Source organism: Esox lucius, chromosome 21 (assembly GCF_011004845.1).
Source record: "Esox lucius isolate fEsoLuc1 chromosome 21, fEsoLuc1.pri, whole genome shotgun sequence".
In the NCBI taxonomy this organism is placed as follows: domain Eukaryota; kingdom Metazoa; phylum Chordata; class Actinopteri; order Esociformes; family Esocidae; genus Esox; species Esox lucius.
The window spans coordinates 20870464-20884012 of record NC_047589.1 but is presented as its reverse complement, the minus strand read 5'-3'; the positions used below and the strand labels follow the sequence as shown (position 1 = coordinate 20884012).

At 41.6% G+C, this 13549-nt stretch overlaps 1 protein-coding gene across 6 annotated transcripts in view; it reads left to right on the top strand.

The window, feature by feature from the left end:
- slc12a7b (solute carrier family 12 member 7b) overlaps positions 1 to 6408 on the top strand; it is a 58539-nt gene extending 52131 nt beyond the window's left edge. For 4 of the 6 annotated variants that reach the window (XM_010885711.5, XM_010885708.5, XM_010885710.5 and 1 more), the window contains 4 exons: positions 485 to 657; positions 1238 to 1252; positions 2925 to 3058; positions 3272 to 6408. In XM_010885711.5, the coding sequence (XP_010884013.2) occupies positions 485 to 657; positions 1238 to 1252; positions 2925 to 3058; positions 3272 to 3363 (414 nt within the window). In that variant the 3' untranslated portion in view covers positions 3364 to 6408. The remainder of the gene's footprint in view (positions 1 to 484; positions 658 to 1237; positions 1253 to 2924; positions 3059 to 3271) is intronic. The other 2 variants (XM_010885712.5, XM_010885709.5) reach the window with 1 other exon arrangement.
- The last annotated feature ends 7141 nt before the right edge of the window (positions 6409 to 13549 follow it).

Genomic DNA, 13549 nt, shown 5'->3' with positions numbered 1-13549 from the left:
ACTCACCCCCCTCCACCGGGTTCATTTCCCATGGATGACTGCAACCCTCACCCCCCTTCACCTGGTTAATTTCCCATGGATGACTGCAACACTCACCCCCGCCTCCTCCTGTTTTATTTCCCGTGGATGACTGCAACACTCACCCCCCTCCACCGGGTTCATTTCCCATGGATGACTGCAACCCTCACTCCACTTGGCTCATTTCCCATGGATGACTGCAACACTCACACCCTCCACATGGTTCATTTCCCATGATTGTCTTAATTATTCAGTCTGTGTTAGCTCCAGTCAGTACTTGGTCTCCGTCCTGAACGGCTGTCGGCCTGTGTTGAAAACACTGATGCCGTTGTGCTCTTTATGGATTCTGATGTGATTGAAACTGTAGACACTTGTTTTGTATTGTAAACAGAGGTGTTCTAGATAACAGGTTTCCCTCCCTCTCCTTTCGTTCTGTGTCTCTTCTCATCTTGCTCTGTATACTCAGGCTCAGTTGATCCATGACCGAAACACCGCATCTCACGCCGCGCTCAACGATAAGGCCGACACCGGCCCCGACCGGGTTCACATGACCTGGACCAAGGACAAGTTCCTCACCGAGCGCAACCGCAACCGTGCTGAGGCAAACATGGGCGTGCGTGACCTTTTCAATATGAAGCCGTAAGTCATCCTCTACTCTCCACTTATTTTTGATCCTAGACAGTGGTGCTGGTGGCTCTTAAGACGGTTAATTAGGTTGGGTTCACTGTAGAAACATGGGTTTGCATGTTTAGTATTCCATTCAGCTGCCCTGAGCCTGTCGGTTTGAAATGGTTACACTGCCTGCATGGTGTGTCTAAGCTCCATTGGTATGATCCATGTTAACTGCGTGTGTATGTGTGGACCAATCCAGAGTATGGCCTTGCTATGCAGACCAGCACACTAATTATCATCATGTCTCTGTGTCCCTGAACACATCATCTCAAATGGCACGCAGAGACTAGTAGCTCTAGTCAAATACAGAACGTTCAATCAGGATTTGGTTACCTGACCCACAGAGAGGCATTTTAAAGACTTTCAAATCAACGTTTGTCCTATATTTTCCGACATTTTTACCTCTTTCCAAACACCTTTGATTTAAAAGTGATGGGAAGCACTGTATTTTACTGTTGGGGTGATTGGCCTGCAGATATGCAGTTGGTTCTCTAGAAAGCATCTGAGTTTGTTTCTGTTGTTTTTGTCTTTGCTTTCCTTCTTCTAGAGAGTGGGAGAGCCTGTAAGTCACATTTCTCTTCACCATAGTGTCACAGGCTGTGTGCGTGCGCGTGTGTGTGTTTGTGCAAATGTAGCTGTTCTCTGTCTCCTCCATTTTGTTGACCTCCTACCCACTCAGTGTGTGTGAGTGTGTGTGAGTGTGTGTGAGTGTGTGTGAGTGTGTGTGAGTGTGTGTGAGTGTGTGTGAGTGTGGGTGTGTGTGTGTGTGTGTGTGTGTGTGTGTGTGTGTGGGTGTGGGTGCGCATGTGTACCCTTCTTGACCTGCTCCTCTAAAACAGCCTCTCTGAAGTGAATTTGCTTGGCATCATGTCATGTAGCTTGTGCAAACACAATTGCTCTTTCCATACAGTGGGCATTGCGTTGCCCATGCGTTTAAAATAAGATGAAGAAATAAGATAATATGATGGTCAATCTATTTCACTTGGTTGTCACAGTCGTTTTTGTGTTGTTCTTACATTGAACTGTATGGAAAGCACAGTTTTTTTTGTATTTAGGATCATTCTGCTTTAAGCTATTTGCATATGTTGCTCTGCCTTTTTTGCTTCACATTTGCTTCACATTTTTTGCTTCACACCCAGTATCACATGAAACTATCCATGGTCAATCAAAGGACATTATGACTAGTCTTGTGCTGCGTATACAATGCAGGGTTATCCACTGGAATATTTCCTACCCACAGGCTTGTCTGTTGTAGTAGTCAGCACATCAAAGGAAGGAAACTAACTGTGCAGGATCAGTAAGTTAGCCAGCTAACTTTCACTTTAAAAACACCACTAGAAAGTTGGTTTAGTGGTCAGATCTGCTGCCTCTGAAATGCACATGTCCTAAAGAAAGAATAAGATTAACCAATTTTGTATTTTTTTTTGGTCCTTTATGAAAGCTAAATAAGAAAGATGTGCATTATATGAGTTTTTTAATTTGGTCTTTCCGTCCTTGAGAAGCGCTATATAAATATAATGCATTATTATTATTATAATTTATTTTGATATTTCAGAATATTTTGTCAAGTTAGCTGGCTTAAGTCATTGATCCTACTAGCACACCTCTGTAGCCAACTTCTTTGCTGTGTTGCTCAGCAACTCATTCCGTCCCACTGCATTGCTGCTGTTTTGAGGTGTGTCTGCCTGGCTGCTAACTGAGTCTTCATCCATACTGAGCTAATTACTTCCTCGCTATCCTAACCATCAGCATGTTCCCCTCTGATTGATACAAGCTGGGCATCTGAGAATCTCACTGAAATGGCTGACTCTGAAAAAGAAACATTGGATTAAGAGGTGTTTCGGTCAATGCCTGCATGTCTGGTTATCTTACTAACAGGCAGATATTGCCTGTTCATTGAGAAAACAGACAAGTAGATTACTGTTGTCCTAATTAGTCCTAATTAGCAAAAAACTGGTGAACAACATAAAAACTTTATCAAAGTGATACAGTGATGTCAGAGGGAATTTGAAACCATGATAACAGACCTGCATTCATATAACTCAAATGTAATAATTACCTAAGTTATAGCGAAGGGGGCATAACCCTAACCCTGAGAAACATGCACCATAACCTAGTTAAAGAGTGAAATGGATCCCGTGGGTCCAGAATGAGTCCAACACAGCTGGGTTGACGGATATCCGTCAGGGTGGAGGTGGGTTTAGCGTCTTCACTGTCACCACTGTGTCGTTCAGGAACCAATCCAACGTGCGCCGCATGCACACGGCGGTCAGGCTGAACGAGGTGGTGGTCAACAGGTCCCAGGGTGCACACCTAGTCCTCCTCAACATGCCCGGACCGCCCAAGAACAGAGGGGGTGACGAGAACTGTATCCTTTACGGCCAAACGCCTGTCCATTCAGCTTCTACTGCCAGCCTTAGACATGCCTCACTTCCAGGTTTTGTCGGCGGACGTTCGGCGGACGTTCGGCGGACATCGGCAGGTCAAAATGTTAACTTGTGGTTTGTATGGCACGGTACTATAAGTGGTAACTGCGCAGCTATTATGTGATGTGATTCCTCTTTGACTCCCGGCGTCTCAGACATGGAGTTCCTGGAGGTTCTGCTGGAGGGTCTCAACCGGGTCCTCCTGGTCCGTGGGGGCGGACGTGAGGTCATCACCATCTATTCTTAAACGGTTGTGCCCCCGCGAAACCGAGCACAGGCCGACGCCACAACGTTACGCGGCATTTTGGGACAAAAATAACCTTGGGGTTGCCGGGAGATTGTTGGATGGGGGGGGCCGTGTTATTGGACATTGGACTTCTTAGCCTTCATGACCAATCGGGGCTGTGTGTCATAGCGTCACCCTGATTGGTGGAGAGATCGTGGGTGTGTTTGAGGCCTACATTTCGTGGCGACGTCTGGAGGATGGAGCATTCTGACACTTTAACTTTTAATTTGACGTGTGTTGATGTCTATTTTGTGGATTTTATTTAATTTGTACCTCTTCCCCCTGACTGTCAGTGTTAACTTTTCATGTCTGTTTGTGGCCATTCATTATAATCCAATTCATGTTAATGCGGTTCCCGAAATGGCACACTAGTACCTGTACACTTCACTACTTATGACCGTAGCCTGATTGGCCCTCATCTAAAGTGCGCTATGTAGGGAATAGGGGGCCCTTTGGACCCAGTCTTTCATAGCTCATTTTGTTCTGCTTTTGCAAGGGAATGTTTGCCAGGTCCAAGCCCAAAGGTCCGTTAGAACCCACGGTGGCAGCACGACCCCTCCCCACAAAATGTCTATCCCAGAAGTTGTTGTTTTAGTTTTCTGGGCCCTTTGTTGGCCCTTTTTTAATGAAGGTGAGGTCAAATGTCAACATACTCTGTCCCATCGTCACTCCCTTCTTTGTCCGGAAATACTTACACAGAAGTTGTAACTTCACTCCAAACGGAGGAAGTAAGGAAGTCAGATAACTGGATGACTAGACTCACAATGACTAGAAAAAAGGTTAGGACTAGATCGAAATAATGATTTAATTTATTTTCAGGGGTGGGACAGTGGTTAGGCCAAGGGTTTGAAGGTGCAATATGTTGCTTTTATTTATATGTTGCAGACATTTCACTAAGCCCTGAAAAGCCAAAGATGGTACATACTGGGGTTCTCATAAATGGGACCTGTGGCTCTGTAGCCCTGTTAGTAAATGAAATCTGTTGGGAAATAGCCATAGTATATATCCTATTACTTAGCTCATGTTAACTATGTTAAATACAGGGTTGTGATAATTGGAATATGTGTGTATGGGTGCCGGGAATGAAAATATTTTATTTTTTTCCAAAGATCCTACCTTCATTACATGCATGTGCTCTTTCACAGCTTTACAAAATGGTGAACAGCATGGGCTATCAAAGTATTTCATGTACCAGGTCCCATTTATTTCCTCCATCAACACATAGGACGAAAATGAGCTGGTTAGAGACTAGCTGAATGTCAGCTAATCACCAATTAATGAGTTTGTCAGCCTTTCTGTGACCCTCCATCAATGATGTCGCTTGACAGTTGGAACAGAGGGAGATGTGCTGGTTGGAGTCATTATCTGCTCGGCCTAGCCACATTTTTTTTTTATCAAGCTGTCGTTAAAGGTCACTGTTTTGCTTCATCTTCGATGTAGAGCAAAGTGCTGCAGTGACACTGTCAACTGTTCCATTCATTGCATTGCTTGGCTGGGATAATAGAAGGGTTTAGTGTATCATCTCTGAACAGTCATCTCAATTACTAAAATGTAAATGGCAGCAAACCAAGATACTGTACTGGAGGACAATATACTCTGTTTCTCATTGTGAAAAAGCTCTGTCCCATGTTGTGGTTCGACATAAAGGTTTTCTCTCTCTGGAGAGCAGAAACGGAGTTACTGAAAACATGCTGTCTCATAGAGCAAGCATAGAGGACCATGTGGTCATTATGAATCAGTTGTTTTATGTCTTTGCGTTATATATTTGTTTTTAAATGCCACATGAATGTTCTTTAGGTTCCCCATGTAATCATTTTGATGTATTTGTACAGGAACAAACGTGCCAAAAAGACTGAGACCTAATGGGTAATTCGTGCTCATCAATGTCAGACAAATTGTACACACGCAGTCAAACATGCTTCTAGAGCAGGGGAAAAAGCACCATCACCTATAGATTGTAAATACAATATAAAGATGTTATTAATACCTAATGCTTTGAATTGGAGACACACGTTTGGACTCAAATTCATTATTTTTAATGAGCAAAAATTTGTTGTCAGTTACAAAATAAGTTCATGTTAGACTGCCTGTCCACTGGGAAGGGAATGACCTCTGTGAATTCTGAGGCACATTAACTCTAGTTGTATACGCAGCAGGCGCCAAGTATCGGATAATGTTGTGGTCAAAGAAAGGACTCGCTCACAAAGCTCTCCTGTACACAGTTAACCAATTCCTGGAGCTTTAAATATATTCCCTGTTTTTTCTAAAAATGCATTTTTGAGGATTGTCTGAATAAAAAAAGAATAAAGAGGGAACCCAGTAGCATTTCTGGAAAACAAGGGAATTTATTGAAAGTTCCTGAAATGTTGCAATCCTACACCTGCATATACCTCCAAAGTTTGATCTGAACCTTTTCGTAGCAGTGCAGTATTTTATAACCAGAACATTGTATTTTTCTACAGTGTGTAGTGAACAAACGTCTCTGTTGCTTTAAAGTCGACCATCATTTAGACAGCATTCTGTCTCCCGTGTGTGGTTGTGTTTCTCCCTTCACTTACGCCTGTATATTTTGAAGTCATAGTGTCTGCCCGCACTGTAAACTATAATGTTATACTTGATTCTCTATTACTCTTTAAGTGTTACTTTTCAGGACTGGAGTCTTGTGATGTTAGGGTGAGTGGGTATGTGGGTGGGTGTAGTTTGGAGGCGGTGTTCTAAACTGTACATCAAGTTGTTTGCAGATATGTTTTGTCTGTGTTTTTCTCTTCACCATTGGAAACACAGCACTTTTGAAGACCCTGCTTGGACTTTGGAGAAGATCTCACAAAGTGGATTTTACAGAAGCCAGGTGGAGAATAGGTTGTTACTGATGAATTGAAAATGTCTATTATTTTTTATTGTTTTTTGTTTTTTTTTAGCCACCAAAGATAAAATCTTTGATTCTCTGATATAAAACATCAAGTTGTTATTAGTGTAAAAACATGAAATAAAATTTTAATAAATACAGCACAGCTTGCTTATTTGAGCAGAAAAGCAGAACAGATGATTTCAAACCTTTTTAGGGGACACAAAGTGAAGTATTTAGGAGTATTACATATCTCACACCACTCTGAACAAGAGAATGTTAACCACCTCAATGTGGTTATTATTGTGAATGCTTTGTTGAATGTGATGTTACCTGTTGAATCACTGTCTTTTCTCTATACATAGTAACAATATTTTATATAAACTGTTAAGTGGACACCTCAGACTCTAGTAGGGAGTTCATTTTGTGCACCCTTTTAATTATATGCGCATCCCCGTGTAAATATATAAAATATGCTATAGTTATATCAGAACTGTATAGTTTTCTGTCATCTGTTATATTTTACTTGTATTAAACTGTTTCAATAGCTGTAATATTTCCTCTTCCAAGGTAATATCATGCCATATTCACTAAGATGGACCGCACCACCCTGTCCTGAACGATATCCCATATTATTAATGTCGGAACTCTAGAATCCCGCCACCAGGGGGCAGCCAACCCTTTGAGAAGGTAATCGGGTTTGAAGGGCTTGAGTTTGATAACAATGATACCACCTGCATCCAGTAAGAAACATATTTAACAAAGAGCAATTACAGATATTGAATTGCTAAATCATGTACTGTGGGGAGAACAAGTATTTGATACACTGCTGATTTTGCAGGTTTTCCTACTTACAAAGCATGTAGAGGTCTGTAATTTTTATCATAGGTACACTTCAACTGTGAGAGACGGAATATAAAACAAAAATTGTATAATTTTTCAATAATTAATTTGCATTTTATTGCATGACATAAGTATTTGATCACCTACCAACCAGTAAGAATTCTGTCTCTCACAGACCTGTTTTTTTTTTAAGAAGCCCTCCTGTTCTCCACTCATTACCTGTATTAACTGCACCTGTTTAAATTCGTTACCTGCTTAAAAGACACCTGTCCACACACTCATTCAAACAGACTCCAACCTCTCCACAATGGCCAAGACCAGAGAGCTGTGTAAGGGTATCAGGGATAAAATTGTAGACCTGGACAAGGCTGGGATGGGCTACAGGACAATAGGCAAGCAGCTTGGTGAGAAGGCAACAACTGTTGGCGCAATTATTAGAAAATGGAAGAAGTTCAAGATGACGGTCAATCTCCCTCGGTCAAAAATAGAGCTTTTTGGTCTGAACTCCACTCGCCGTGTTTGGAGGAAGAAGAAGGACGAGTACGACCCCAAGAACACCATCCCAACCGTGAAGCATGGAGGTGGAAACATCATTCTTTGGAGATGCTTTTCTGCAAAGGGGACAGGACGACTGCACCGTATTGAGGGGAGGATGGATGGGGCCATCGCGAGATCGCGAGATCTTGGCCAACAACCTCCTTCCCTCAGTAAGAGCATTGAAGATGGGCCGTGGCTGGGTCTTCCAGCATGACAACGACCCGAAACACAGCCAGGGCAACTAAGGAGTGACTCCATAAGAAGCATCTCAAGGACCTGGAGTGGCTTAGCCAGTCTCCAGACCTGAACCCAATAGAAAATCTTTGGAGGGAGCTGAAAGTCTGTATTGCCCAGCGACAACCCCAAAACCTGAAAGATCTGGAGAAGGTCTGTATGGAGGAGTAGGTCAAAATCCCTGCTGCAGTGTGTGCAAACCTGGTCAAGAACTACAGGAAACGTATGATCTCTCTAATTGCAAACAAAGGTTTCTGTACCAAATATTAAGTTCTGCTTTTCTGATGTATCAAATACTTATGTCATGCAATAAAATGCAAATTATTTACTTAAAAATCATACTGTGTGATTTTCTGGATTTTTGTTTTAGATCCTGTCACTCACAGTTGAAGTGTACCTATGATAAAAATTACAGACATCTACATGCTTTGTAAGTGGGGAAAACCTGCAAAATCGACCGTGTATGAAATTCTTGTTCTCCCCACTGTATGGGGTCAGAAATGAGGGTTAGGGTTATAGTTAAGGTGGTACACTTGTTGCTTGCTCCTTGGGGTTTCAGGCTGGCTGTTTTGTAAAAGCACTTTGTGACAACTGCTAATGTAAAAAGGGCTTTATAAACACATTTGCTTGATTGATTGATTGGTTTAGGTTTAGGTTTGAAGGAGGGTCATTGCTCTGACGAAGTCCAGACAGGTAAGCGTTGTCAGGTGATGAAGGTCTCAGTAGGTGACGTGTCTTCATATCAAAATGAGATTGCACAGGGAGCCAGTGCAGATTGGTAAAACATGGTGTGTTGTGTTAAAATGATCTGGTGTGGATCTGGCAGAGTTCTGGACCAACTAGAGTCTGTTGGTGATGGGGTTAATAACAGTAGAGGGGTCATTGCAGTAGGCAAGTTGTACTCTTATTTCAGTAAAAAGGCACCAGGGGGTGTGTTATATGGCCCATAACAGAGGTGATTGGTGCCACTGCATTTTGCCCCAAACTGTCAGTATACAATCTACAGTCCATTAATGCATTAGTTCAACACATTTCTTTAACAATGGACACAGCGCTTAGCTGCGGTATATTGGCAGTATAGTACAAACCCACAAGATTCCTTATAGTTCTTATTAATAAGGAATACAAAGTGATGTGATATTTTCGGTGTACAGTTTCATAAACCACAGCTATCATCCAGTCAACATTCAAGATTCAAGGCACCTGGTTTATAAAGTTCAATAACAATGTAACAGGCTGATAGGTGTGGTAGGTATTTACAGACAGTTCTGTGATGTAAAAAGTGTTTACAAATACGGTCATACACACTTACTACGTTGCCTCTAGAATTCACTTGAATCTGTTTCAGACTTAAGAATTTATGACCTGTTAGTCACATCTGATATAAACTGCTGAGTCTTAATTTAATTTAGTATCAACACTACACGCCCTTGTGACAAAGCCCAAGTTGCTTAACGGATGATAAGGAAGAATAGTTGATATCATTCGCTAATTTTTTACACCGCAATGAGGCTGCTCTTCTTAATAACAGGTACTTAACTAAACTATCAATTTACAATATCTATTCAATATTTATGTCTTTATTTAAATATGTGTTCATATATCTTATTTAGATGTATAAAAATAAGAAATCATATTTTGATATTTAGTAAAATAATAAACAGTATTGAAATCTAGTTAGAGGGATAGTTCAGCCCTTATTCATAATTGGGTAGAAGTAAAAGTTATCCGACTCAAAAACATTTCAAACTACAAAAGGTAAAAGAGCTGATTGGTGACTTCAAACTGGCACAAGTGAACTATTTCCTAAAGCCACCATACACAGCTTCTGTTCTTCAGCAACGATGTCAACGAGGAGGGCATGATCTTTAACTTCAACAAGCTACAAGAAGATAGGTACCTTTGCTAGCTGGCCCATGTTCATCACTGGACTTCAGCAATGTATTTATCATTGAGGGAAATGGTGTGGTCATGTTTTGTTTGCAAAGGTAGGGGACATGGGAGAGATTTGAAGTTTCTCTTGTTTTCATATTCAGGAACAACTCCACTAAGTGGACTTCTACACAAATATGAGTCTGGGACAAACTATCCCTTTAACTAGACTTCAATACTGTTTATTATTTTACTAAATAACAAAATATGATTTCTTATTTTTATACATCTAAATAAGATATACTAATTTAATGTCTTTTATTTAGAATATATGTTATAAGACTTTTTTGATTTTATGAAATATTCATAATAAATTGTGAATTTAATTATTTACTTTTAAAACAGTCAATTGCAGACAGATATTGTTCACGTTTTATTTGCATTAGTCTATGAATACATAAATTGCTGATTGCTACATTTTAAATATATATACAGCTCCGGAAACAATTAAGAGACCACTGCAAATCAAACGCTTCTGTTCTTCACTCAACTTTTTTGGAAAGGAAAGAAAAAGGTGCATTGGTCTCTTAATTCTTTCTGGAGCTGTATATATACAGTATGACATGGTTAAATATACATACAGAGTACTTCACTAATTGGTTGACTGCGATCACAGGCCGTCATTTACATTTTAGTCATTTAGCAGAGGGTGTTATCTAGAACGACTTACTTGTAAATGTTAAAAGTGCTATCTGAAACAACCACACAGGGGAGAGCATTTTGAATGCTGACTGGTTAAAGTCGAGGAGATTGCTGCTGGCAGTGACTTAACACAGCAAAAGCTACCAAAAACAAAGCAACTGCTAAACAACTTCACAGATTAACTGGCCACTTGAGGAAAAAGAAATCACTACTTGATTGCTCTAAGTAGCAAATAGGAAATAACTTCTAAAACAATAGAGACATCTGCGCATATGTCCGGTACTATATATGAGGTCCAGGTATCTGTGTGTTATAAACTGGACACTGTACAGCAATGACATCTGCCATCCATTGCATCTCTATGTCAGAACAGGTAACGTCATGTTGGTCTTTGTGTTACTGGTTGTGCTGTACATGTGGGTAACCGAAGTGCCTTCAAACACAGTAAAACCGGATAATTAGTGTCCACAAGGAACTTCATACTAGGGGACAGGATCATCTCTAAGCATAAGCGACATAAGTGGTCGCTTAGGGCCCCCAACCGCTAGGGGCAGGCCCGCCTTAACCTGCCATTAGGCCCCGGGGCTGAAACGTTTTTGTAGGAAGCAGAGAGGCCCCAGAGACCCGGGTCAGTGCTTTTGGGGGTCGTCTTCCGACTCATCCCGTCCTGATCCTGCCCACTTGTCTCCTCCACTGTGATCCCCTTCGGTTGGATCTACCCGTGCTGCCAGGTCCTCTTCTCCGGTTGGTTCTACGCTCATCCAGTCCTCGTCCTCTTCAGCTTCTCCCGGTAATGTTAGCGGCCCTCCTGTCTGCTCGTCATCCTCTCCACTAATTTTCGCTGCACCGCTCGTTAACGAGCTCGCCTCTTCATTTTTAGCAGGTTTAAATAATCCTGTTAGCTTTAAATGTGCCTAAACAATTCCTTCTCACTGTTTTCTTTTTGCCGTAATGTTTTTCGTTTTTAAACACTGCTCTCAAACTTTTTTCTTTCTGACATTTTGACCTAGCTAGCCACAACTTCTCACTAGCATTATACGGTTCCATGACAACAACCTAATGCTAACGTATGATAACGTAGCATCATTGGTCATGTCAAAATTGGATCAATCAGCAGCCAGAATCATGAATATCAAGTGATGGACAGAAAATTTGACAAATTACGAAGTAATGTGATTTTTTATTGGCTCCTCGTCTTCGTAAGCCCCTGGGCTTAAGCCCCGGTAAGCCTGTGCATTATGGCGGCCCTGGCTAGGGGGCCCTCCAACTGCCAAATCAAATTTTGCATAGGGCCCCAAAAAGGCAGGAGCCAGCACTGCTCCGGGGGTTAGGTTGAGTTTAGGCACAAACATGTTATTGTCCTTTAGGTTAGGGCATAGCGAAAATAAGTCATTTTTCTGCTCCCCACAATGTTAGGAAAATGTGTGTATGCTGCGTGCGCGCTCACCCTAGTCCTCCTATTATTGCCATTTTGACTGACAGAGGAGGATGTTTTAAGAAATAATCCAAGTTTCAATACTGACTAAAACTGACTGTCATCCACAGGTACCAAGGTGTGCAGCGAAGATTCGTAGTAAGTCCATGAGTGTGCCTCTCTCTGTCCCCACCTGCCTGTGGCTACTTAACCTTCAGGAACAGACGCACTCACACATCATCTCAGACAGGCCAGTCATATGCTGCCCTGTCACATGGCCCATGGCAAGATGTGTTTGCCATCTGTTTGCGGACAATCAGCTGCACGAGCATCCAGTTCAATTCATTAAGAGAGTGTTTACCAGAGGCAACTTGTGTTCCAGCGTTAGTCAGTTAGTCAGCTCTGATTGTGTATCATACTACACTCACACCCACATGACTCAGCATTCCTCCTAGTCTGCTCAGTGACTGCTTCCATGTGGAGGAGAAGGGAACACTACTCCCTGGACCCCTCACACTACTCCCTGGACCCCTCACACTACTCCCTGGACCCCTCACACTACTCCCTGGACCCCTCACAGGAGTTCCTGGACCCGTCACAGGAGCTGCACTTAACCACTGGTCCAAATTCAAATATTGTCTTATCTATATGAGATTATGCTTTGGATTTCACTTAGGGTAATCTGATTTTAGATCTGTGGTTGGAGAGAAGTTATAACTTTACTGGACCAGGATGGAACCAGAACCTTGAACTTCAGGCCTCGAACTGACCTTTGACCTCCTATTGGATCATAAAAGAAATGCTCTCAGAGTGTTCGGGGCAAAGTTATACCACTGTATTCCAACATTGTTAGCTCTGCTGTTTGCAGAGTCAATGACACTATGCCAAAGACAAACCAATCGATTACACCCGTGGACTGTGTAAGCAAGTCCACAGTGGCTAGAAAATAAATGAAAGAAAGATGGTGCTCTGTCACCCCACAGTTTAAAGCCTGAACTGATCACGTGCATATTGACCACTAAGGTTTAAGTGACATGCCATTTGTTTTTTGTTTTCAATTCAGTGAATTGATTTGATTGTTGTTGATGACTTGTCAGTTGTACAGCCTGTCAATTCAACATAGAGATAGCGTAACACTCTACTAGGCCTGGGAATAATGCATCATATTATCCTTTCATAGTGAGTAACAGTGAAATAAAGCGAAATTACATAATCTGGAAGTAGACTCTCTCTGTGAAGTATCTGCACAGTCACACACTAAAAGATGTGCAGGAGCAATGCAACTTACAGCAAACTCAATCATAATAAAACTCAGTTCCCTTCCACTCCCAGGGTTTTGGCCGGTGCTACAGAATTCAAAGTAGCTCATGTCACTCATATGATAACATATGCCAACTGCCAATGAGGTCGTTTTCTTTTTCTATTTAGCCTGTACTAAATCCCCATTCGCTACTGCGCAGCATATTGTAAATTACTGTTCAAGGCCATCATATAAAATTAGAAAATGTTACGATAAGTTGTATTATACGATATTACACAATAACAAGACTATCATTGTACTATATGAATGGCTATCCATACGAAAACGATTATTTATTTTCACTCACGTTATGTACGTTTAAATTCCATGCTTTTTCCGTAAAATGTAGCTGCTACGCTGCGCACACAACTGAGAACATAATGTTGCACATATACTGACA